At 49.2% G+C, this 24979-nt stretch overlaps 1 protein-coding gene across 1 annotated transcript; it reads left to right on the top strand.

The window, feature by feature from the left end:
• Nucleotides 1-13104: 13104 nt before the first annotated feature.
• Nucleotides 13105-19615, top strand: LOC144180015 (uncharacterized). The gene is made up of 2 exons (XM_077708423.1): nucleotides 13105-13249; nucleotides 18735-19615. Exons 1-2 carry the CDS (start codon nucleotides 13105-13107, stop codon nucleotides 19586-19588), a joined length of 999 nt encoding a protein of 332 aa, XP_077564549.1. The 3' UTR covers nucleotides 19589-19615.
• The last annotated feature ends 5364 nt before the right edge of the window (nucleotides 19616-24979 follow it).

The raw sequence follows: 24979 nt of genomic DNA on the forward strand, positions 1-24979 counted from the left end.
CGGGTGCATACACACACCATCCCCTCCCACTGTCCTTCCAGCAGTTCAGCTGGCTCATTATTATTTTAAGTGCAGAGCACTTTAGGGCTGCGCCTTGTCGTCGTTGCTCGCTCACTGGACCCAAGTAGAGCCACGTGCACGTTGTTCCATTGTAGACGCTGTCGTTGCAGCGTACCCCAGAGGTTCCAAAAGCCAAGCGGTTTATATAGTCATAAGCGTTCAAAACTCATGGACTGCTGGCACTTGTTATAAATCTCCTCGTGGTTTAGCGCAAAGACAACTGTAGGTGCATTTGAGGCAAAATATACGTAATTAACCGGCAGTGCCCGCGTTCATTTAGTTAGGAACGCTTATTGGGTTAGTTTTCACGATAGTAAGTGAAAAAAAGTGGCAATGCAACGCCGTCACGTGTGGGAGGAAAAGCAAGCACAAATAGAACAGAACTCTCGCTGGTGCTGTTTCAGGCAGGGGGCGCGTGAGCACTGCGAAGGCGGGAAATTTTAATTGCCTTGGGTGGTAGCAGTCAGCGGATAACAGCACTACAGCTCATTAGGGCGAATCACTGCTCTGCACTTCTGAGAACTTTCACTGAAAGTCGAACAGCTTTAATTTTTTATATGAAAACATGGAATGATGAAATGGTTATGGCATCCACCATCAAGAAAATGCTCATTAGCTGCAGCCCATTATGTGGCCATACATCACATGCTCCAGCTCCTGCTAGCAAATGTATGCGGTCAAATCGCAAACAACTCAGGCAAACACCATGACTCACACCTACACTTTCGTATCCTCACAAGTAAACGGGTGTCCTCTGCAATTTTTCCTCTGGTTCCATCTTTGTGTTGTTCTTGAGTACAAACATGCAATTTCAACACTCCAGGGATCAGCAAGAAGTAGCACCTTCATTTTTTCTTTATTTTCAGCATTTGCAGCTTTGCTTTCCACACAACCTCACCAAAACGTTTCACTTCCAAAGGCACATAAGTGACAGCACTTCTGAGAAAACTGCAAATGCATCCGCATGCATAAATGCACCATGGGAGGGAACAAGGTGAAACACGAAAAATGAAAAGACTTTACAGATGATCACATTAAAGTATAATGACTACAGGGACAAACATTGACAATGTTGTTGCACAATTCTCCAAAGACAACTTGCCATATGAAACACCTCAAAGTTGTTGCCTCGAGTCATGCCACGTTCAGGAGACCACCTGTGAATTTTATTAACAAGGCAAGATGTAAAACAAGAACTCAGCTTCAAACAAAGCGAATAAAGAAGTAACTAAGGTGGCAAGTTGGGTGAGTTGGTTACTAACTAAGGAAATCATCGTGCTAGTGAACATTAAACAGAGACAAAAGAAAAAAGAGGCGACAAAACACACACCAGCGTGTGTTTCGTTGCCTCTTTTACCTTTGTCTCTGTGTAATGTTCTCTAGCACGATGATTTCCTTAGTGAGAAAAGAAGACTTGCCAGTCATAAAGGCTGCACCTCTATAAGGACAAGCTTACTGTGGAAACCATCAGGACGATTTTTCAAGGACGGCAACACTAGAAGAAAATCCTGTGGGCATGCCTGCATATCTGGAGTGTAATTGATTGATTGTGGGGTTTAACGCGCCGACGCAACGTAGGCGATGAGGCGCACCGTAGTGGAGGGCTCCGGATTAATTTTGACCACCTGGGGATCTTTAACGTGCGCCGAAATCTCATACACACGGGCGTTTTTGCTTTCTGCCTCCATCAGAAAAGCGGCCGCCGCGGCCGGGAATCGAACCCGCGACTTCGTGCTTAGCAGCGCAACGCCTTAGCCACTGAGCCACCGTGGCGGGTATCTGGAGTGTAAGCACAGACAGTTGATCCCTCCGGATATACCTAGTAAGGTATTGGGCTAACGTTTTTTGGCTTACCACCAAAATGGATGTGTGTTGTGTGCATGGGCACGTTACTACGGCACAAACAGAATACGATTTTTGTAGTTGCTGCGTCCAGCCGCAGCAGAACCTACAAGCCACCATAAACCCTTCTTTCACCTCCCGGATCCTACAACAGGCCACAAAACTTTAAAAACCCTGCATTACACTTTGTTGAATATTGTAAACACTTGGCTGCCTTTTTTTCCCTATCATCGTCAACACCAAAGCCATCAAAAGGGCTGAGTTGGGCCACCTGGTGAACATTCATTATTGATGATCAGGGCACAAAGGACGAGAATGGAGTAACAAGAGTTGGTAAAGTGTTCCGCGCCGTTGGTTAAATGCGTAACAGGTGTTACCCCTTTCAATCGGACACTAAGGAACGTGAAAAACCGCATAACGTAATAAAAGTGTTCTTCCACGCTAGAAAATTGAGTACGAAATTTTGCATGCACAAGTGTGTACGGTGTCACGCCAGCAGAACAAACCCAATAGTCGCACTTATTGTAGTTCGCTAGTAAAACTATTCATGTTTTCACCTTTGGTGTTTTGCACGAGAAATCATGCGAGAAGTTGAGGGAGGCTTAACTTTGAGAAGACTGAAAGACTGCTCTCCAGAATTGCCGATGGCAGCACATCAGACATTGCTCTCTCTGATGGGGAGGAGGAAGGGGAAAGACATACAGATCAACTATTCTGACCTTTTTTTTTGTTTCCTTTTCAGTTTACCACTAAGTGTTTACCTTAATTTCCGTTCCCTTGCTTTTGTGCTGAGTACAGTAAAACCTCATTACAAGAGACACTCAAAGAACCCAAAAAACATGTCTGTTGTAACCAAGGTCCCTTGTATGCAATGTTGCTAACATGGCGAGCATAGGAAAGCCAACCTAATTGTCCTCATTCAAATGTCTCGTATAAATGTCTCGTATATTTTTTTAGCATAATGTACTAACTCGCCCACATCAAGCGTTTGTCTCATATAACCAAATGTCTCTTGTAAAGAGATTTTACTGTAATTGGATTCCCAAATCAGATAATCAAAGTATTCTCGGCCGCGTTTACTCCAGATGGGGTATGCGCTATTTTTCTGTAGGCCAGCGACAAGAACAACAGCCACGAATGTGATTCCGTAACATTTCTGAGGGCAGTAATAGAATAACTCGTCTTTTGCAGGCTGCTCCCACAGACAGTAATGCTGGCCTGTCTGGAGTAGCACACTCTTTTCCTCTTCAGCCACACAGTGATGACCAAGATGAAGTCGTCGTCATCATCATCATCATCAACCCATCTGCGCCCACTGCAGGGCAAAGGCCTCTCCCATGGATCCCCAATTATCCCGGTCCTGTGCTAACTGCGACCAATGTATCCCCGCAAACTTCTCAATCTCATCTGTCTAACTCTCTGCCGCCCCCTGCCACGCTTGCCTTCTCTAGGGATTCACTCTGTTACCCTCAATGGCCAACGGTTATCTTGCCGTCACATTGCATGCCCTGCCCATTCTCAATCTCATCTGTCTATCTAACTCTCTGCCGCCCCCTGCCACGCTTGCCTTCTCTAGGGATTCACTCTGTTACCCTCAATGGCCAACGGTTATCTTGCCGTCACATTGCATGCCCTGCCCATGCCCGTTTCTTCTTCCTAATTTCTACAAACATGTCCTTAACCTGCATTTGTTCCCTGACCCACTCTGCTCTCTTCATGTCCCTTAACGTTACACCTATCATCTCATTCATTATGAAGTCGTTGGCCAGCAAAAGAAGGAATCTGTTTGGACCACTGCTGAAGTTGAGGTGCCCGACACCACATTTCATCATACCAGCGACCGTGACGTCATATTGCGAGTGAACCGCCTGCGTACTTCTTCAGGTACTTCACAGGTGATCTTATTGAAGAAATAGCAAGTCGCGCCAACATCTACGCGTTGCACACATCAGGAGCCATTCTGGGAACAACGCCACAAGAGATCAAGACATTTTTTGGAATGTTAATGATAATGGGAACACTGAGATTCTCACGCATCAGAATGTATTGGAATCCTGCCAGGCAAATTCCAGGTGTGTCAGAAGCCTCGAGCGTGAACAGATTTTTCAGGCTCTGGTCTGCATTGCATGTCGGAGGCAGAGACGAACAACAGTGCAACAAACAAGTTCTGGAAAGTACAACCTCTCCTTGATGCTGTGAGGAAGGGGTGCTTTGGGTTACCTGCTACTGACAAAAATAGCATTGACGAGCATATGATCCCCTTTACAGGAAGAGTTGTGAAACGAACCTAACCCCGAAGGGGTGAAAGTGTTTCTTCAGTGCAGCTGTCGCACATGAGTGGAACTTATCAAGGCAAAGGTATCAGCACGTCTCCAGAGCACAATGACCTTGGCCTCAACTGGAGGCTGTTTCGTCATGAGGTTAGCGGAAGGTCTCCCTAAGCAAGAGAACTTCAAATGTTACTTTGACAATTATTTCACCTCTACACTGAACTGAAAGACACAAGCATTTGAACCATTTGCAGCAACAGATTGCAGGGATGTCCACTGAATTCTGACAAAGTGCTGAAAAAGGAGGTACATGGCAGTATGGATGCCAGGGTCACTGAAGGCAGTGATGCAACAGTTGTAAGGTGACAGGACAATGACATTGTGAACGTTACATCAACATTTGTGGGTGTTCGAAAGCCAAAAACTGGTAAAGGGTGGAGCAAGTAAAAAAAAGCAGCACGTTGATATACCATGCCCTGAAATTATCAGCTAATACAATAAATCGATGGGCAGAGTCGACCAGATGGATTTCTTGTAGCCATTAAAAGAGCAAACGAGGAAATGGCCAGTATGTGCAATTTTCCACTTTACATCCTTTGCACTTGTAAATAGCTGGAAAGAATACTTGACCGATGCGAGTAATAACTCCCTTCCTTGCAAGAAAGTTCTAAACTTCCCAACCTTTCAAAACAACGTCGGATTGGCACTAATCATGTCTAACAAGAATGGCCCCAGGAAAACCGGTCGTCCAAGCAACACCAAGGAGCCAACAAGAAAAGGGCACAATGCCAAGTTTTCGGCCTGTAAATGCCGTCTGGTATGATGGCCTGCCTCGTTGGCCAGCACACATGTTGAAAGCTAAAAGGCTGCAACTCAAGAACGCCAGACCACTGCAGAAAATGCAGTCTGTCTTTCAGGTTCAAATGACTTCTATGCATTTTAAAACCAGTGAGATTTGATTTTCATTTCAACAGCTTCATGTTAAAGAATGTTAAAGGAAGCAAATGTTAAAGAATCTTCAACATGTTAAAGAATCTTCACTTTCTGTGTGAAATAAACAAATAACTTGACTGAGGCACAAGTTGAGCTTCCTGTTATTTGTACTGAGTGACTCACAATGTGTAATTTGTGACTCAGTACACGTACTAAAGTTTAAGAAACAGTAAAAACATTTCTACCTTTGCTTGAATTATGTCTTTAGATCATCCTCTAACAGAAAAAACAGGTGAGGTAATTTTCCTGTGCTTTGTTTTAATGCGTGACTGATCGAAGGGGATATTTGTGGGAAAATCTGGGAGGTGCATAAACACTAGGCTGTCAGAGCACCGGCTAGCACTGCATGGGAATCCGCACATTATTTAGCACATTAAACCGGAAGGGCTTCAACGCCATGAAGCATAAGTCCCATTTGAATATCGGTTGGGATAGGTGTCTTGTGTCCGACCACTTCTTCTTGCCGCGGTGTACGAAGTGTGCAGAACATGGGCACAATGCAATTGACTGCGAGGGCCCGTTGCGATGCACCAACTGCGGAAGAGGAGGACACCGGCAGGAGGAATGCCGAAATGACCCTCACTGTTGTGCCTGCGAAAGGGAAGGACGAACAAAGGACCTGCGACACACCATGATGGCGTGGAACTGCCCTGTTTACCTCGGAAGACTACATACAGAAAAAAGGAGGATTACGGCCCGTTTAAACTAAAGAAACGACACTACTGACAACACGATAACAAATAGCAACGAAGGGGAACTTTACTTAATACAGGCTAATTTGGGTAGATGCACTAATACAAAAAAAAATTACAAAAGACAATAAAAGCCCGCTGAAGCCCGGTGTCGACCGCTGATAGTAGATCTTTTCCTCTTTTCTTATTTCCTCTCCATTCCATTTCTCTAAGTAGCACGTGTGGCTGTGTGCCAGTCTTTAAAGGTGCAACGGTGCTTTCAAAACTCAGGAAAGAAATTGAGGTGTACCATATAAGACAATCTGACTGCATCAGCATGTCCTCCTTAGTGTTGCAGGATCGAGAATTTGCCTATTTAAATGACAACCTTGTTTAGCCATGTTGATAGATTACGCCTGCATAGACATGCCAGTGATTGCGTGGGATTAAACCCAGGGCGATGAGGACTGCATGGAGTTGCATTTCCCGCGTCAACTTGTACGCTTCCATCTTTGAACAAACTGCGCAGTACAAATGATTAGGGGTCGACGAACAAGAAGCCGCACGCCTAGATATATGTATGATAAGCCTGCTGGTGTCTGTAGCGATAAGGAATAGCATTCTCAAGTACCTCGCGCACCCTGTACATTTTTTCAGAGCATGTAGGGCTGTAATCGCCTACTGATGATCCCCAACTCATCAAACTTGGTACACGTACTACGCCCCGCATTTGCAAATGCAATTATTCGCCTCTTGCCAAAAACATTAGAGTTGCTGGAGCACCAGTAGCGGGAGGTTGGAAGAGGCTTGGACACCACAGACAGGTTGCCAGCAAGGCTGTGCAGAGGGATGTGGGATGGTCGGGCTTCAAAACATGAGGCTTTAAACAAGATCGCCCACCCCACCTGTCTCTTTTTCCTGCCACACGTGCAGTGTTCGAATATATCTCAGTGACCTGCATGAGAGCAGAATGAACAGGTCAGGTGTACCAGGTGGAAAAAGTATGGCTTCCTCCAGAAACAATCACCGCTCCACAGACTCTAGAGGGACTGCAGCTGGCCACGCTGCAAGCCCACCTGGCTCGGCTCGAGGGGAACATCGTGAGCCAGGTTCAGTCAATACCTGAGAAGACAATCGAAACGTCCGTACGCACAATCGTGGAGAAACTAATCCTCAGTGGCATGTTCCCTCTCGAGGCACCGTGAACGTTGGCAACAATGCTCACTGGTGCAATTCCTGTGGCATCATCAAACGTGAGCTCACTGGAGCAAACATGCGACCCTGCATCCTGCGTGCATCGTGGCTCAAAGTATGGGCAGGGCGATGAGGCGACAGCCTCAACCTTGATGTTGCGCGGCACATCTTCAAAAGTTGTACCCTCAGAACCTTGTCCTCCCGTGTCCCCAAAAGGATTTCAGCTTGAAATGTACGGCGTGGAAACATGCGACATGCAGCGGGAGGGGCAGGAAGGTGATGGAAGATGCTAACCACTTTAGTCTCTCCCTGCTCAATCTGCCACATGCGTACAGCCATCTCGAACAAGCGGGCAGACAAGCAGACACCACGCCAGGCCTCATCTGGACGTCTAGACCTAAGCTCTGCACATGGAAGGTGCAGGAGGGTTCAATGGGCAGTGACCACTTTCCTATAGGGGTCACCGTTAGGACCAGGGGCAACAAATCAGGAAAAAGGACACAAAAGAGACTGCTACGTCCCGCACTGGGATCGCTACAGAGATATGCTCAATACACTGTCAGTGCCAGTGAATGTATCAGACCTGGACAAGCGATGACTGTCGTCGTGTGCCAGAAGACCATCCGGATCTGGACAGGCATCTGCTGCGTCTATGGAACTGCAAGCTGAGACTTCTCGGTGGTTAACAAAAACGCGGACGTCGAAAGACCTCGGCATGAAGCTCTGTCGCATTCAGGACGAAATCGAATGCTATATGAACCAACCTGCATCTGTACAGTTGATGGAAACAAACGAGCAAGAATGGTCATACAAATTCAGCTTCACCATGGGATATCTATCCTTCACACACTCTTGGGGCAGTGTAAGCCCAATGCAGCTGCAGAAGTGGCTTTGAGGGAAGGCGCCAGTGCACAAGACATGGCAGATAATGCAGCGGACATCTTCTCCCTGCAGACATCCACACCGGATGCCGAAACATGACATGAACACCGGACTTCTTGATGCTGAGATTTTGAACAGCCCATTCGCGATGACTGAACTAAAGCAGGTGATTCAGCAAGTGAATGTGCACAGTGCAGACAGGTCAAATGGCGCAAGTGTGGCAGATGTTAAAAATCTTCCCACCTCATACAAATCAGCGTTGCTCCAAGACTGTGGATATCTGGCCGACTGTCAGACAAATGGCTACATTCCATCGCAAAGCCAATTCCACAGACACGAAAACCTCCGAACAGTCTCACAAACGTTAGGCCTATGTGTCTCTCACATCATGACTATGTAAGATCACGGCAAGCATGGTGAATGCCTGCCTCATTGGCCCCCACTCAGCACGGTTTCTGACCGGCTTTAACAACACAGGAAGTCATGCTTTGCTTTTAAAGTGGCGGTCCCACTCCCTCGACTTTCACAGCCAGTTTTGGATTATGTTTGTGTAGCCACTGTTGCGCTTCAGTTTACACCACAGACGTGGCTAAGGCATAATAACAAAGCACAAGACTTCTAGTTTCCGATCTCGCTAACCAGTATGCCTCAGCTGATTTGGCCGTAGAAGAAGAAGCCAAATTTCATGTTCAAAAAATCGTATCTTTGGTTCGCTTGCATCGCCATTTGCAATAATTGAGGAAAACTATTGGGTGTGCAATTAGGCTTTCGAACGACTTTTCACCAAAGGACTTCACCTTGTTCACAGACATAAAAGGCCTGCTTAGAATATGCGGCCAACTCTGCTCTACAAACAACACGCAAGATGAATGCCACCCGATCGTGCTGCCACGAAAGCACCTATACATGGTCCTGCTAGAAAATCAAGCACACCTGCAACTAGACACGCACTAAGCGATACTGGATTGTTCATGGATGCCAAATCATGAAAAAAGTGGTGCGGTCTTGTGTTGTGTGCCAGCGGTATAGTGCTTCCCATATTCAGGCAGACACCAGACTCTTTCCCCCTGACTGGGCGACTGGACTGCTCAAGCAGAACCCTTTGAGGTAGTGAGCACAGACTTTGCTGACCCCCTTTTTGTGAAGGAAAAGGACAAGACAGTAAAAGTATACATAGTGTTGTTTATCTGTGCAGTGAGGCATGCAGTGCATTAGGAACTTACGGACATGAGTATGGAAACTTTCACGCTTTTCGTCGTTTTGTGTCACGCACAGGGTTATGTCAAGTAGTGTACTTGAACAACGCCTTGACATTCAAGTGCACTACAAGAGCGATGGGCAATCTTTGGAAGGCCCTGCAGCACCCCGATTCCAGAGCTACTTCTCTAACTCGGGCATTTAGTGCAAGTTCATAGCAGAACGAGCGCCGTGGTTGGGAGGTTTTTACGAGAGAACGGTCCGAAGCGTCAAATTGGCTCTAAAGAAAACCATCAACCGTCGAAGTCTAGGGGCTTCGTTGAGCAGTTAACAGTGCTTGCCGAGGCCAAGGATGTCACAAGTTCATAAACACTGTTAAGCGCAGCAAAGAGCACAAAGGACCTAGAAGACAAGGACTGGCGCTTAAAAGGATTTTGCACAGCCTTAAAAGGATTGGTGCAAGCGCCGGCGTGAAAGCTATCATGTTGGCCCCTGATAAAATATCTAATCTTTGCAGCAAAACGTGTCCTGCGAGAAAAGAAAAGACGAAATGCCTCGTTAATCACTGGAACCAGTGCGTGCGCTGCGCACAAGGGTCATCTGCAAGTTGCCCCTTTCTTGTAAACGAGCATGCATTGCTCAGACGGGCTGGTGCCTGAACACTCGCTTAGGGGAACATTTCAACAAGGTACAGAAAGGCAAAGGTGGTAATTTGGCTAATCATTGCCAAGAGTGTGATGAAGATGCATGAGATGCTGATCAGCGCATGCAAGATTGTTGAGGCCGCTGTGTGTAAGCATGACTGTGTAAGCATGATGTCCGTATCTTCGACTTTGAAGGAGCTGACCTTCCTGGATGGGCATTTTTGACCCACGCCTGTATGACGGGGTGCGTGGTGGGCTGTGCAGTGGTGTGAAGAAGTTATATGGTCATGTGAGCGTGTTGTTCTTCTATTTTTATGTCCCTTTGTAGTTATCGAAATTCAGCTGTAAGTTGCACTTAACGGTGTTCTCAATGGAGTACCAACTAGCTCGTACCGATAAGTTTATAAATTCCAGGCCCCTCCCTTACACAAATGACAACCCCAATGATGCTGCCCCCCCCACACACACACCAGCCAGCTTCTTGGACAGCAGATGCCCAACCACACTGCCACTACACGAGAGATAGAGAGAGAGACAGAGAAACAACTTTATTTTTATCCAAGAAAGCTAAAAGGGGAAGGAGTGGGATTGTCCTGCCCTTGTTTTCAGTCGTCAGCTAGGAGTTCTTGACCCCTGGTGGCTTCTCCAGCTTCTTGGATCAGTAGTAGTTGTAGGAGCTCTTCGGAGCTGAGAAGCGTCATCGCCCACTGCTCCTAATTAAAAATGTTTATTCTTTGTAGGTCTTGTTGGAGAAGCGTGAACCCTGAGGGACATTTTCTTGACACCATGTTCAATGTATGCCAGCACCAACGATGAATACCGTACAAATGGAGAGGGTCAAGGACGGTGCTCATTTATAAGGGCGACAAATCGGACCCAACAAATGGGCGACCAATCACCCTTGGAAGCACCACTGCCAAGTTGTACGCCAGCTGCCTAGCCTCCCGTATGCAGCAATGGGTCCTGGATGAAGATATACTATGCAAATGCCAGAAGGTTTTTTTTACCATACGACAGCGTGTTTGAGCATAACTTCATCTTGCAAGAACGACTTGACACTGCATGCACAGGCCAAGGGGAACTCTGTGCAGCATTCCTGGATTTTGCAAACGCGTTTGGCTCTGTTGCCCACAATGCAGTTTTCTAAGCAGTGCGCTGTGCCGAAGTGGGCGAGGCCTTTACCGCGATAATTTCAGACCTCTACCGAGGAAACGCCACAACAATTATGGCCGAGGGCGGATTCACGGACCCCCTCACCATATCTGCAGGAATTCGCCAAGGATGCCCCCTCAGCGGGCTCCTTTTTAACATTGACATAGACCCGGTAGTACGTGCAGTGCAAGGTGGAGGAGGGAAGCAGGCTATTTTGGCATATGCTGATGACCTCACTCCACTAGCAGAAGACCCTGGCATGCTGCAAACCCAGATAAGCACTATCTCGACGCTGTCAGCACAGGTTGGCCTGAGCTTGAACCCAGCCACAGGAAAGACACCAGTGGGCACGAGACCAACTACGTTCAACATACAGGGAACGCTGTCGCGAAATTCGGGTCCCTCCATGGCTGTCTTCTTTTCGCTCGCCATATTGAGACCCAGCGGGGGGATGCCGGCGCAGTAGGAATGTCTTCGCCGCCATTTCGGCCCACGGGTCAGTGGGCCATGTGTTTCGGCGAGAGAGGGGCGAGAGTGCTGCGGCCAACGGAGGTCCCACCCGCGTGGTTCTCGGAAAATGTGCTGTCCGAAAGTCTGTGTGCTCGGTACAGCACGGGGTTCGCGACTCGCGGGGAGAAGGAAGTGAGAAGTGGCGGTAGAAGGTCGTGCGGTTGTGGCGCGGCGGCCGGTTCGGAGGGCTGCGGTGTAGCCCCGAGTGCGGCGACAGCGGCGACTTCAGGCACTGAGAATTTCCCTCGAGGAGGGGACTGTGCGCGGCCCAGGTGTACCCGAATTGCGTCGCCGATCGACGGACTCATCGCAGACCGCCGAGCCGACGCATCTTCCCCGGCGAGACCACTGACCAAACCGAGCTAAGACATCCTCCCCTTCCCCACTCTTCCGCAGACTCTAAAATCGCCCTCTCTATTATCTTCCGCCTTCACATAGACTCCGCGGACTTGATTATCCTCTCTTAGTGTACCGTGTTGTGTGTACAGGTGTGTGTGTGTGTGTCTAGCGGGCCTATTAGAGTAGCAGGGGGAAGCTCCCCAGCCCGCCTATTGTCTGCCTTTCTCCTCCCCTCGTGTTACGGCCGCCTGTTTCCTGAGCCGAGCTACGTTTTCTTTGCCTGTATTACTTTCTGTGTCAGTGTGTATTTCCTGTGTGTGTGGAAGAAGTAAATGTGCTTTGTTTTAAAAACGGTTATCCCGTGCCTCGTCTCGTGCCTTACGCCAGCGGCCAATCAGGCGTGAACCTATCGCCGGTTAGCAGGTCCGAACCACATTCTCGAATTCGCCCGCAGGTGGGAGTTGTTTGTCGCTCCTCCCGTCCGAGACATCGGCCCCTAAATTACCTCGCACAATTCTGTGACAAGCTGACGTCCACGGCAGGACTGCTAACCATGATTGGCCCGGGGCGTGAGGCATAGGGTAACGGGTGATTTTTCCACGGCAGACAGAATGGCAGATCTGGAGCGTATAGTTGCTCTGGGTAAAGAGATGGGCTTCGAAGGGACCGCCCTTCAGGAATTTTTTAGAGAAGAAAGAGCCGCAGGGCGCGAAAGGCGCCGAGAGGAAGATGAGCGTGAGAAGGAGTGTGAGACGCGGGAAAAAGAGCGTGCGGCGCGCGATAAAGAGTGCTCAGCACAGAGGGTGCTAGAAATGGATAAGGAAATGCAACTCCTGCGCACGAGGAGTGAGGCTAGTAGTAGTGGCAGTGCAGTGGGTGTTTTTTTTTAATGAAACCGAAGCAGCATTACGACCGCCCGCGGTTAGCCTGCACAAGTTGATGGCGGCGTTTAACGAGAAGGGCGACAATCTCGACGCCTATTTGACTTGTTTTGAACGTGTCGCAGAGGCACAGAAATGGCCCCGAAGTCAGTGGGCCACGACGCTCAGTACTTGCCTCACGGGAGAGGCTCTCAGCGTTTTCAGATGAATGCCCGCGTCCAATTCCGCTGATTATGACAAGGTCAAGCGGGCACTTCTTCTCTGCTTCCGCCTCATGGAAGAAGGTTTTTGAAAGAAGTTCAGGGGGGAAACGCCGAGAGACGACGAGACTCCATCGCAGTTCTTCACCCGACTGGAGAATTATTGGGAAAGATGGCTACAACTTTCCGGGACGGAGAAGGGTTACCAGGGGGTCAAGAGTCTGCTCTTGTCCGAGCAGTTTTTGGAGAACTGCGGGCCGTCTATGGCAATGTTCCTAAAGGAGAAGAAGGCGCGGGATACCGAGGAGCTAGTCCAAAGGGCGGACGACTACGTAATGGCTTGGAACTTGAACAACTTTGGTAGGGAAGAGCAGAAGCGGGAGGACCCCACGGTGGGCAGGATCACCGACCCAGGCAGGCGCGAGCCGTACGATAGGCAGCAGCGTCCATCAGCGCCCTACGTACGCTGTTACCTATGCTCCAAGCCAGGGCACGTGGCTGCTCAATGTAGGATAAACACGGGCCAACAAGAGCAGTAGAACAGTGGTCCCGTTGCTGCAAGGAGCGTGTCAGTCTGCTGGCAGGATGGGTGCTCGGGACTTGATGATGGCAAGCGGGTCCCTGTCGACAGCGCTGGCGAGTTCCCAAGAGCACCAACCCTGCCGGTGGTGGAAGGCCGCATCGGGGGCAGAACTGCTTGAGTTTTAAGGGACACGGGCTGAAACATCGCCATTGTCAACGGAGGGTTCGTGGACGATAGACAATTAACAGGGGAGCGTTGGGCGGTCCACTTGGCGGACCGCACTGTTAAGACTCTACCGGAAGCTCAGACCCGGATAGACACCCCCTACTATAGCGGAGAGATACGGGCGGGATGTATGGAAGACCCTCTGTTTGATCTCATCCTGGGGAACATTGAGGGTGTACGGCCACCAGGGGAGCCGGATGAAACCTGGGAGGCAGAAGCAAAAGGTACAAGGGTCAATAGCGCAGTAGCGACGCCGGCCGTATCCGCATCTGCTGTGGCGACCCGACAGCAAGCTAGAGGAAGGATGCCTAACAGCCAGAGCCTGTGCGCGCCGACGCTGATCTCCGACATCAGTACGAATGAAATGCGGAAAGCACAACGGGCGGACAAGACGCTTTTACCGTGTTTCGAGGCGCAAAGCCGAGGAACAAGGACAAGATGCCAAAAGATGGTTCTTTCTGCACAATGGTCTCCTCTTCCGAGAGTACGTAGGCAATACAGGGCCCCCCGTCAGTGCAGCTCGTGGTGCCCAAGCAACACCGGAACAAGGTGCTCCATTTGGTACATTCTGGCTTGATGGCCGGTCATTTCGGCCGTACGAGGACCGCTGACCGGATATTGGACGATTTCTTCTGGCCGGGTCTTCATGGAGACGTGAAGAGGTTCATCAGATCCTGCGACGTCTGTCAAAGAACAGGGGCTCGCTGCACGGATGGAAAGCTATCGTTGCAACGGGTTCCGCTAGTGGGCACCCCCTTACGTAAGATTGCTAATGGCACTGTGGGGCCTCTCCCGCCAGCCGGCAGATACGCTCTGACGTTGGTCGACTGCGCTACTCGTTTTCCCCGGAGCGGCGGCGCTGCCGAGTTTTAATAGGTAAAGGATGGCCGTAGCCCTGCTGCAGATATTCACGAGAGTCCGTGTAACCGAGGGGAGGCTCAATGACCGAGCGTCAAATCCTTCTTCCGAATTTTTGACCGCGGCCCAATTTCGTACTCGTTTCGGGCACTGTACTTGTAAAGTGAGAGACATATTCTGTTCACCGGGAAAGTATCTGAGTGTATGGCCCAGCATTTCCGCTGACGCCCTGGGTGGTCGAGCTTTGTCGGGTTTCTCAATGGGCCTTAGGATTCATTTTGCGTGCCTATGGGGGAAAGTATTCTTGTGTGTGAACAGTGTGTGCCTTTTTTGTATCTACTTTATCGCGGTTGTGCAGGAGTGTGCAAATATTCTCCTTTTCAATGTACTGTGACTTTGTTATTGTGTGTATCCACTAGTACTGCTTAGCACGACCACCCCCTTTTTGGGCGATGCCGGTTACTTGGTGTGATGTTTTTCTGGTGCCCGTATTTCGCTTTGGATGTTTGGTTTGAATGCTATTGGGAATACCATTCTTGATGGGGGGGGGCAGTGTCACGAAATTCGGGTCCCTCCATGGCTGTCTTTTTTTTGCTCGCCATATTGGGACCCAGCGGGGGGATGCCGGCGGAGTAGGAATGTCTTCGCGCGCCATTTCGGCCCATGGGTCAGTGGGCCATGTGTTTCGGCGAGAGAGGGGCGAGAGTGCCGCAGCCAACGGAGGTCCCACTCGCGTGCTTCTCGGAAGACGCGCTGTCCAAAAGTCTGTGTGCTCGGTGCAGCGCGGGGTTCACGACTCGTGGGGAGAAGGAAGTGAGAAGTGGCGGTGGAAGGTCGTGCGGTTGTGGCGCGGCGGCCGGTTCGGAGGACTGCGGTGCGGCGACAGCAGCGACTTCGGGCACCGAGAATTCCCCTCGAGGAGGGGACTGTGCGCAGCCCAGGTGTACCCAAATTGCGTCGCCGATCAACGGGACTCATCGCAGACCGGCAAGCCGACGCATCTTCCCCGGCGAGACCACCGACCAAACCGAGCTAAGACATCCTCCCCTTCCCCACTCTTCCGCAGACTCTAAAATCGCCCTCTCTATTATCTTCCGCCTTCACATAGACTCCGCGGACTTGATTATCCTCTCTTCTTAGTGTACCGTGTTGTGTGTACGGGTGTGTGTATGTGCCTAGCGGGCCTATTGTTAGAGTAGTTGGAGAGAAGCTCCCCAGCCCGCCTATTGTCTGCCTTTCTCCTCCCCTCGTGTTACGGTCGCCTATTTCCTAAGCCGAGATTCGTTTTCTTTGTCTGTATTACCCTCTGTGTCAGTCTGTATTTCCTGTGTGTGTGGAAGAAGTAAATGTGCTTTGCTTTAAACGGTTATCCCGTGCCCCGTCTCGTGCCTCACGCCAGCAGCCAATCAGGCAAGGACCTATCGCCGGCTAGCAGGTCAGAACCACATTCTCGAATTCGCCCGTAGGGGGGAGTTGTTTGTTGCTCCTCCGTCCGAGACATCGGCCCCTAAATTAATTCGCTTAATTCTGTGACACTCGACACTGTCAGCACAGATTGGCCTGACTTTGAACCCAGCCAAGTGCAAAACCCTGCACCTATCTGGAAAGACACCAGTGGCCATCAGACCAACTACGTTCAACATACAGGGAACGCCAATCCCGAGAATTGATGATTTCGACGCACACAAGTTCCTCGGGCACCCAGTTGGTTTCTGCGTCTTACCACTAGAAGCTACCATCAACCAAGCTATAGACCTTGGCAAGCGACTCCTCTTGTCAATGCAAGTGCCTTGGCTACGACTGGATGCTTTGAAAACATTCTTGTGTCCAGCACTGAACTTCGTGATGAGGATGGGGATGCTGGGGAAGGAAGCCTGGAAACGACTTGATGATGCGTTACGGCCACTAGTCAAACAAACGTTGCATCTACCAGCCAATGCAACGAATGAGTACTTATATGGAAGTGCAACAGCTGGGGCAGTCGGCATACCCCCGGTTGCGGAAACAAGTGAGGCCTGCAGGATCGACAATGCATTCAAACTGCTATCATCAACCGACTCAGAGGTGAGGGACATGGCGCTTGACACTGCCACGGAGGTGACATCAAAGAGACTGAGAAGACCCGCAACTGTGGAAGATGTGGCAGCTGTGGAAGACGTGGAAAACATGGCAGCATACCTCACCGGAGACACCGAGGGAGAGTTCAGGGCTACAAGGACTGAGGCTTGGGCATGTTGGTTCATGACTTGAAGGAGGGGAACAGCGCAAATTTGACAGACACGAGAAGAAGGAGACGACACGCACAGCGCTGACTTACAACAGTTTATTCTTTACCGCTCGGGCACATATATACCACCACGGTTAGAAATACAAGGAAAAGCAAGACTAACACGATAGTGTCTCTTATCACCATTGCTCGTCACACATCACCACTTGCTCTGCGCCACAAAAACACGTGCTGCACTAACCTGGGGTCAAAAAATCTAATTCTTTCTGGGAGAGGGTCAGAGAGGGCATGCTTACGCATTTATCTTTTAGGCGGGCGATTTCGGCAGCTTCAATTATTGCTCTGGTGGTTTTATGCTTATTTTTTGCTACGACCTTTGTTTCAGAAAAAATGTGTGGCAAAAATGCGTGGAAAAAATGTGTTACAACGTGGCAAAAATGTGTAGCGTTGTTTTTACAAAAGCACTTCAATCTATTAAAAATAAATGACCCGTTTCTCGTGCGCAAATCTGACGAAATTATAGATTTTCTCGAGAAGTGCAATGACAAAAGCTATATGGCTTGTTCCTTTGATATTAAGGACCTGTATTACTCTTGCCACATCGGGAACTTTTGATCTGTGTTGAAGATTGTATCGACAATTACGGTTCCGTAGCCTTTCAAAATAACACAGGCTTGTCAGTTCAAGGTTTTTTAGAACTTTAAAAGATGTACCTAACCTCGACTTTTACGACATGGGATGATAAGCTTTACATCCAAACTAATGGGATTTGCATTGGGTCTTGCATAGCACCAATTCTGAGTGATCTTTTCTTAGCCCACCTAGATAATCTGCTGCATGATCAACTACAGAGTTCAAGTGTAACCAGAATCTTCCGATATGTAGATGATTTTTTAGTAATTCTTAATACTGACGAGGTGGGTCTCGAACCGTTAATGTTTCAGGTTTTACACCAGTTTCGTGAATGTTTCAAGCCTTTTGTTTTAACATTTGAATTACCAGTGGAAAAAACTATCAGGTTTTTAGACCTCAAGCTTCGGTTTTCGCCAAATCACATCTGCTGGGCGTATGATCCACGCGCCAGCAAGCCACTTCTTCCGTTTCAGTCATCCCATTCCAAGCTGGTAAAAAAGTCGATAGTTACCACGTGCTTAAAAAACGCCTAAAACAAATCATGTATTCACTGTATGGCTGACAGTTTTATTAGGCAGATGGACAGACTTCAGATAGCGGGGTACCCAAAACAGTTGCTATCATCCGTAGCAGAAGCATTTCTACAAAAATTAAAAAGAAACACGCAGGACAGCCTACAAGTATCAGATCAAAACAGAAGCAAAAAGTAACTGTGATTCCCTACTTGCATCGAATTGCAAATAACTTGAAAAAAATAGGCAAACGCGCTAACGTGGAAGTAGTGTTTTCTGCCCCCAATAAATTGTCAGCCATGTGCTCAAGAGTCAACAAAACAGCAAGAACAATGCAGTCTTGCTCAACAAAGCATGAAAATCGGTTTGTAGACTGCATAGAAGGTGAAGTCTATTCAGTTCCGCTGTCCTGTGGTAAACAACATATAGGGCAAACAGGAAGGTGCTTAAATGAAAGGCTGAAAGAGCACCACTACAAAGTAACCAAGGCAATCAGTGGCCACCTGGGCCTCCACTGTAGGGACTGTAGTGTTAGCGGATCCAGCCCTATTTTTTCTGAAACAAAGGTCATAGCAAAAAATAAGCATAAAACCACCAGAGCAATAATTGAAGCTGCCGAAATCGCCCGCCTAAAAGATAAATGCGTAAGCATGCCCTCTCTGACCCTCTCCCAGAAAGAATTAGATTTTTGAACCCAGGTTAGTGCAGCACGTGTTTTTGTGGCGCAGAGCTAGTGGTGATGTGTGACGAACAATGGTGATAAGAGACACTATCGTGTTAGTCTTGCTTTTCCTTGTATTTTTAACCGTGGTGGTATATATGTGCCCGAGCGGTAAAGAATAAACTGTTGTAAGTCAGCGCTGTGCGTGTCATCTCCTTCTTCTCGTGTCTGTCAAATTTGCGCTGTTCCCCTCCTTCAAGTCAGCGCTACAGCCACGCAAATTCAATCAGTTTGGACAAGGGCTCGTAAGGCCTCACGGCATCTGGGTATCACCCGGACCTTGCTGGCAGATGGGGCTTCCATCGAATATGACAACCTTTCCCTAACACCCCGCCACCGCCGCAAGCTACTTCAGACACTTCGTCTAAAGCAGATGTCAGCTCGTGACTCCTCTCTGCAGGAGACGCCGAAACAGGGCACAGTTATGGAATGCGTTGCAGCAGGTCCGTCGAGTAGTCACTTCATGCGATCGAAGAAGTACACGCGGTTCACAGACTGGCATTTTGTCCACCGCGCAAGACTTAACCTCCTCCCCCTGAACGGTGCCCGCCCCTGGGCTCCTGCTGCGGACCAGCGATGCCGGAGATGTGGCCACACGCAGGAAACCTTGCCCCATGTGCTGCGTCATTGCATGGTGCAAATCAGAGCCCTTACGGAGCAGTACGACGGAATTCCCCAACGTGTAAAGAAGGCGGCTGCGGGGCAAATGACTGTGGTGCACAACAACAGACCAGTGAGGCACAGAACACTGCGCCCCGATCTCATGCTGGTCAGAGAAGAAGCTATCATTCTTGATGTATGCATCCCCTTTGAAAACTGCCTTATTGAGAAGTACAAGCCCGTGAAAAACTATCTCATGCAGCGGCATCAGAGGGGGACAGCGGATGCAATCGTGGTTGGTGCACTGGGGTCCTGGGGCAGGGCAAATGGCAAGATACTGCAGCGTCTATGTAGTCGCTGGTACCTAAGGTCAATGAAGAAACTAGTGGTCAGTGTTACCAGTGCGGCCTCCCGGGACATCTACACCACACACACTGCAGGCAGTGCCTCATGATGCACCCCACGATAACATGTGTGTGCCGTCCCCAAATTATTTTCCTTGTGTGTTGCATCTTTTTTGCCCCCTGATCTATCAGTTGCTTTTTTTTTTGCTGTTGTTTTTCTGTTACTGATGTTGCTTTATTGCCGCTGCTAATTATGTTGTTTGATGCCTTTTATTAGCCATGTATACCCTTGGTTTATACTCACCCAATTAATTTGTATAACATGTTGCAAGCCTTCATTAATCTGTATAAAATGTCACTAAAATGTCACTCTTTCTGCCTGTATTAACTTGTACAAAATGTAGTAAACATGCAGATAAAACTTAGTTCTTTGGAGCAGAGTAGTGTCATCTCCCATTGCTCCTCATTAAAGATGTTCATTCTTTGTGGGTCTTTTTGTTCTTTTGAGCATGCCCATATTATGTGCTCGAGATCTGCCCTTTCGCTGCATGTTTTGCAAAGACGGCTGACTGTGCAGGAGTAGTAGCAGCTATACAGAAGTGGGTTAGGGAAAATTCCTGTCTGCATGCGTCACCAAGTGATGGCCTAGCATCTATGGAAAAACTCTTGAAAAGCACCGCGACTTTGCTCCGAGTGCTCTGGCAGAAGCAAAAACATGCTATACATCTGTTCTGCTATGTGTGGCGCAGAGAATACTCGGAGAGCTTCGTCCAGCTTATGCCTCAAAGCAAACGAAGAAAGGGGTTCCTGGAATCAGCAACGACCGCCCACCACTGCTGTGGAAAACAGACCATGTGTCGCGAAATTCGGGTCCCTCAATGGCTGTCTTTTTTTTTCACTCGCCATATTGACCCCAAGCGGGGGGATGCCGGCAGAGTGGGAATGTCTTCGCCGCCATTTCAGCCCACGGGTCAGTGAGCCATGTGTTTCGGTGAGAAAGGGGGCGAGAGTGCCGCGGCCAACGGAGGTCCTACCCGCTTGGTTCTCGGAAGACGCACTGGTCCGAAAGACTGTGTGCTCGGTGCCGCGCGGGGTTTGCGCCTCGCGGGGAGAAGGAAGCGAGAAGTGGCGGTGGAAGGTCGTGCGGTTGTGACGCGGCAGCCGGTTCTGAGGGCTCCGGTGTAGCCCCGAGTGCGACGACAGCGGCGACTTCAGGCACCGAGAATTCCCCTCGAGGAGGGGACTGTGCACGGCCCAGGTGAACCCAAACTGCGTCGCCTATCAATCAGCGGGACTCGCCGCAGACGACCGGCGCATCTTCCCCGGCGAGACCACCAACCAAACTGAGCTAAGGCATCCTCCTCTTCCCCACTCTTCTGCAGACTCTAAAATCGCCCTCTCTATTATCTTCCGCCTTCACATAGACTCCGCGAACTTGATTATCCTCCCTTCTTGGTGTACCGTGTTGGGTGTACGGGCGTGTACACACACACACATACACACATAGGCTCGCTAGACACATGTCTAGCGGGCCTATTGTTAGAGTAGTTGGGGGAAGCTCCCCAGCCTGCCTTACTCCTCCCCTCGTGTTACGGTCGCCTGTTTCCTAAGCCGAGCTTCATTTTCTTTGTCTGTATTACCCTCTGTGTCAGTCTGTATTTCCTGTGTGCGTGGAGGAAGTAAATGTGCTTTGTTTTGAAACGGTTATCCCGTGCCCCATCTCGTGCCTCACGCCAGCGGCCAATCAGGCATGGACCTACCGCCAATTAGCTTGGTCCAAACCACCTTCTCGAATTCACACATAGGGGAGAGTTGTTTGTCGCTCCTCCCGTCCGAGACATCGGCCCCTAAATTACCTCGCGCAATTTTGTGACAAACTGACGTCTACGGCAGGACCGCTAACCACGATTGGCCCGGGGCGTGAGGCATAGGGTAGCGGGAATTAGGTGTTCTTTCTGCGGCAGGCAGAATGAGAGATTTGGAGTGTCTAGTTGCTCTTTGTTGAGATGGGCATTGAAGGGACCGCTCTTCGGGTATTTTTTTAGAGGAGAGAGAGGGCAGAGCACGAAAGCACCAAGAGGAAGACGAGGGAGAGAGGGAGCGCGAGTCGCTTGAGTGGGAGTGCCCGGTACACGATAAAGATCGGCTGGCACGAAAGATGCCAGAGAAAGAGAAAAGAGATGGAATTCCTGTGCACGAGGAGCGAGACTAGTGGTATCGGGGGTAACGGAAGCGCTCTTTCGATGGACTGAAGCGGATTCTTTCCGGAGCAACTGTTTGGCAGGTTGCCGGCTCCAACCAACCCTTGGTGCTTTGCACAGATGCCTCCAACAAGTGGGGGCGGGGTGAGGTTACTACAGTGAAAAACCGCCGTGTTCCACCCTTGGGAATCTACGAATCGGAAGTTGTTTCCGAGGGAACGGGCGTAGTCAGCAATAGAGGAGTGCCGCCTATGGGCAGTGAAATTATTCAGCTCCTGCATGTATATGGGAGGACCTATTGAAATACCGGAAGTGTTTGTCTGCTCCACCGTGCAGCTATCTGCGGGTGCATGGTTTAGCGTGCCCCGTGCCGCACTATGCGGTCTAGTTTTGCCAGGTTTCTGGTAGTACTTTGGGGTTCTTTTGCTTTTCTTCATTACACGTACATATAAGTGTAGGTATTAATGCATGAACAGTGTGTGCCTTTTTTTTTGTCTCAACTTGTTGTAGTTGTGTAGGTGTGTGCGAATATTTGTATTTTTAGTGCACGGCTACTTTGTACTGTATACATGTGTTTGTACTTCCGAGGGTTGCGCTTTTTTGTCGAGGCCGTTTACTTGGTGTAATGGGAGTGTTTGGGCCTGTTGGTTCATACTTCACACAAAAAACAGCGCTCAAGACGGGACAGAAGGAAGGAGGCTACACACACAGCGCTGGTGTAATGGTTTGTTTTTTGTGTGTGTGTTCCCGAATTTCGCTTTGTATGTTTGGTTTGAATGCTATTGGGAATAACATTTTTGACGGGGGAAGTGGGGGGGGCAGTGTCGCGAAATTCGGGTCCCTCAATGGCTGCCGCTCGCCATATTGGGACCAAGCGGGGGGGATGCCGGCAGAGTAGGAATGTCTTGACAGCAGTGACACCATGACAGCAGTTTTTCCTGGCCGAGACGGCAAAATCCACTCTTGCGAGGTCAGGGTGCCGCAGAAAAAAACGTTAAAGTGTCCAGTTCAGTTCAGCTTCTGTTCCCTTTGGAAATTACATGACCACTTTCAGCGTAGAATGAGCCTCGTCTCGGTGTGACAGGGAGTGTTGGAACTTCGGGCAATCCTTCCGTCCAGAGGTGGAGAGGGAGAAAACGGGCACAACTGCACGGTGGTGGGCAAGGCAGTTAGAAGGCATCTCTGACCATATCGGGACACCACCACTGGCAGGACAGGGCCGCCCAGAGAATCCCAGGAATTAGACGAGTGGGCAGCAGAGGTGGCAGAAAGGAATAACGGGAGAACGACCCGGAGGAGCCCAGGGATGAGCATCGCTTCAGTGACGGCTAAAATTCGCTCCGGCGAGAAGTGTGAGAATAAAAAGTTAACGAACGAAGTTACTTCTTTCGAATTTCTTTCAAAAACACCTCGATGGTGGAAGTATTCCCCCCGGTACTGCTTGCAGGGAGATGTACATGAGGGATTCACTGAACACAGTGCTTGCCCTTCTTACTGCCATGTGCGGGACTTCACCCTCCAGGCGAACGCTCACTCCGTACGAAAGACGCCATGAAGCCAAAGAAAAAGTGCGTTATGACACTTTATTTACTGTAAAATAATTTCAGTGTTTCGACCGCCTCATAAGAATTGGGAAATTAACAAGGCTCAGTTGTGCTGTTCGAAATTCAGGCGGTCATAAGTTACGATGAGCTGAACCAAGCCGTCCTATATTTAGAACACTGCACAAATAACGCGTCATGGGGCGATGCGAGTGACCAGAATAAATTGCTACGTAATTTTACCGAGTGCATAAGTGCAATACTGCTTCTTTCACACGCCGCTTGTGGACACGGCACGCCCTCTGTATAATAGATGAATGAAATAGTTTGGGTCGTTTTTTTTTTTGGTGGGCACTTTGAAGAGGCTTTGGTAATTCACGTGTGCTGGTTCTCAGATTTTTTTTTGTTCACCCCACTGCATGGCTCGCGTCTCTATATGTATAATAATAACAAAAAAACATGCGCTGGCAAACATTTACGCTAAGTAGATAATATGAATACGAGCTGATCCCGTGTTATGCTTCTTTTTTCTTTTTTTGAGGGAAGGAATACCGTGTCCGGTGTTGTATGCGGACACACCACCACCGAGAATTTCGAACCATGTTTTAGACCTTGCTCATGCTGGTGGCAGCGGGCCCTCCACACTGGCAATATTGCCACCTGACAATTTTGCAGCCCCAGCGAATGATGAATAAAGCGGGGATGAAAATGACACTGACATGGCTCGCTTGCTTGGAAGTGCCCTTTGAGTGGAAATTGTTGGCCGGGACTTAGTTGAGTCAAGTGAAGAAGACGATGAGGTTGAGCCAGCCAAGAAGGTCACAAAATCCAGCGCAAAATGGAAAACGAGGGACTTGAAGACAAAACTACCTCAAAATGAGTGGATGGCCAACGAACAGGATGAAAGAAGTTTCCTCACTCCGGCAGAAGTGTTTGAGAAATCCTTTGACGACGACGACGTCGTCACACTTCTTGCGAAAGAAACTAACCGCTATGCGGACCAAAAAGATCGGAGCCTAGGTGTTAACAGAAGAAGAAATGAATTGTGTCACAGGCGTGCTTCTTCTTAGCGGGTACGTGCCTGTACCTCGCCGGAGAATGTTAAGGGAAATTTCCGAAGACTGCCACAACGAACTTGTTGCGAACTCTATGAGGCGCAACCGTTTCGAAGCAATCTTTCCAAATCTGCATGTTGCGGACACCCAACAGCCTGCCTCAGATCTGCCAAGATGCGGCCGTTATTCAGGCTTCTGAATCAGAAGTTTCTTTTGTACGCACCGCTTTTGGAATGCTACAGCATCGACGAAAGCATGTTTGAATATTTTGCAAAGCACGGGTGTAAACAGTTCATGAAAGGAAAACCAATCAGACTCGGATACAAGCTGTGGTGCCTGTGCACACCTCTCAGCTATTTGCTGTCAACTGAGCCCTCTAAAAAAAAATGTGGCGTGGCCACTGAAAGCAAAAATGACCTCGGTCTCGGAGTTTCTGTTGTGGTGGACATGGTCGGCAGGCTCAAGGCTAAGACTGACCTCTGTTTTCACGTGTTTTTTGACAATTTCTTCATGAGCTTGAAGCTTGCTTGCAAACTGACCACTTTGGGTGTGAAATACACTGGACCTGTCCGTGAAAACAGGATTGAAAAATGTCAACTTTTTGCACAAAGGAGTATGAAAGGTAAAGACCGAGGCACATTCGACTGCAGAGTGGACAGTGATAGCGAAGTAATTGTATGCCGCTGGGTGGACGACAGTGTTGT

Source organism: Haemaphysalis longicornis, unplaced genomic scaffold, assembly GCF_048455015.1.
Source record: "Haemaphysalis longicornis isolate Haplotype H1 unplaced genomic scaffold, Haemaphysalis longicornis Haplotype H1 scaffold_4, whole genome shotgun sequence".
Taxonomy (NCBI): domain Eukaryota; kingdom Metazoa; phylum Arthropoda; class Arachnida; order Ixodida; family Ixodidae; genus Haemaphysalis; species Haemaphysalis longicornis.

Excerpts from the sequence above, each read along its gene's own strand:
- LOC144180015 (XM_077708423.1), top strand. The coding sequence starts at position 13,105 with ATGTTCCTAAAGGAGAAGAAGGCGCGGGATACCGAGGAGCTAGTCCAA. Across the intron at positions 13,250-18,734 it reads GGGCAGGATCACCGACCCAG|TCAGCGCTACAGCCACGCAA; the intron begins GCAGGCGCGAGC and ends CCCTCCTTCAAG.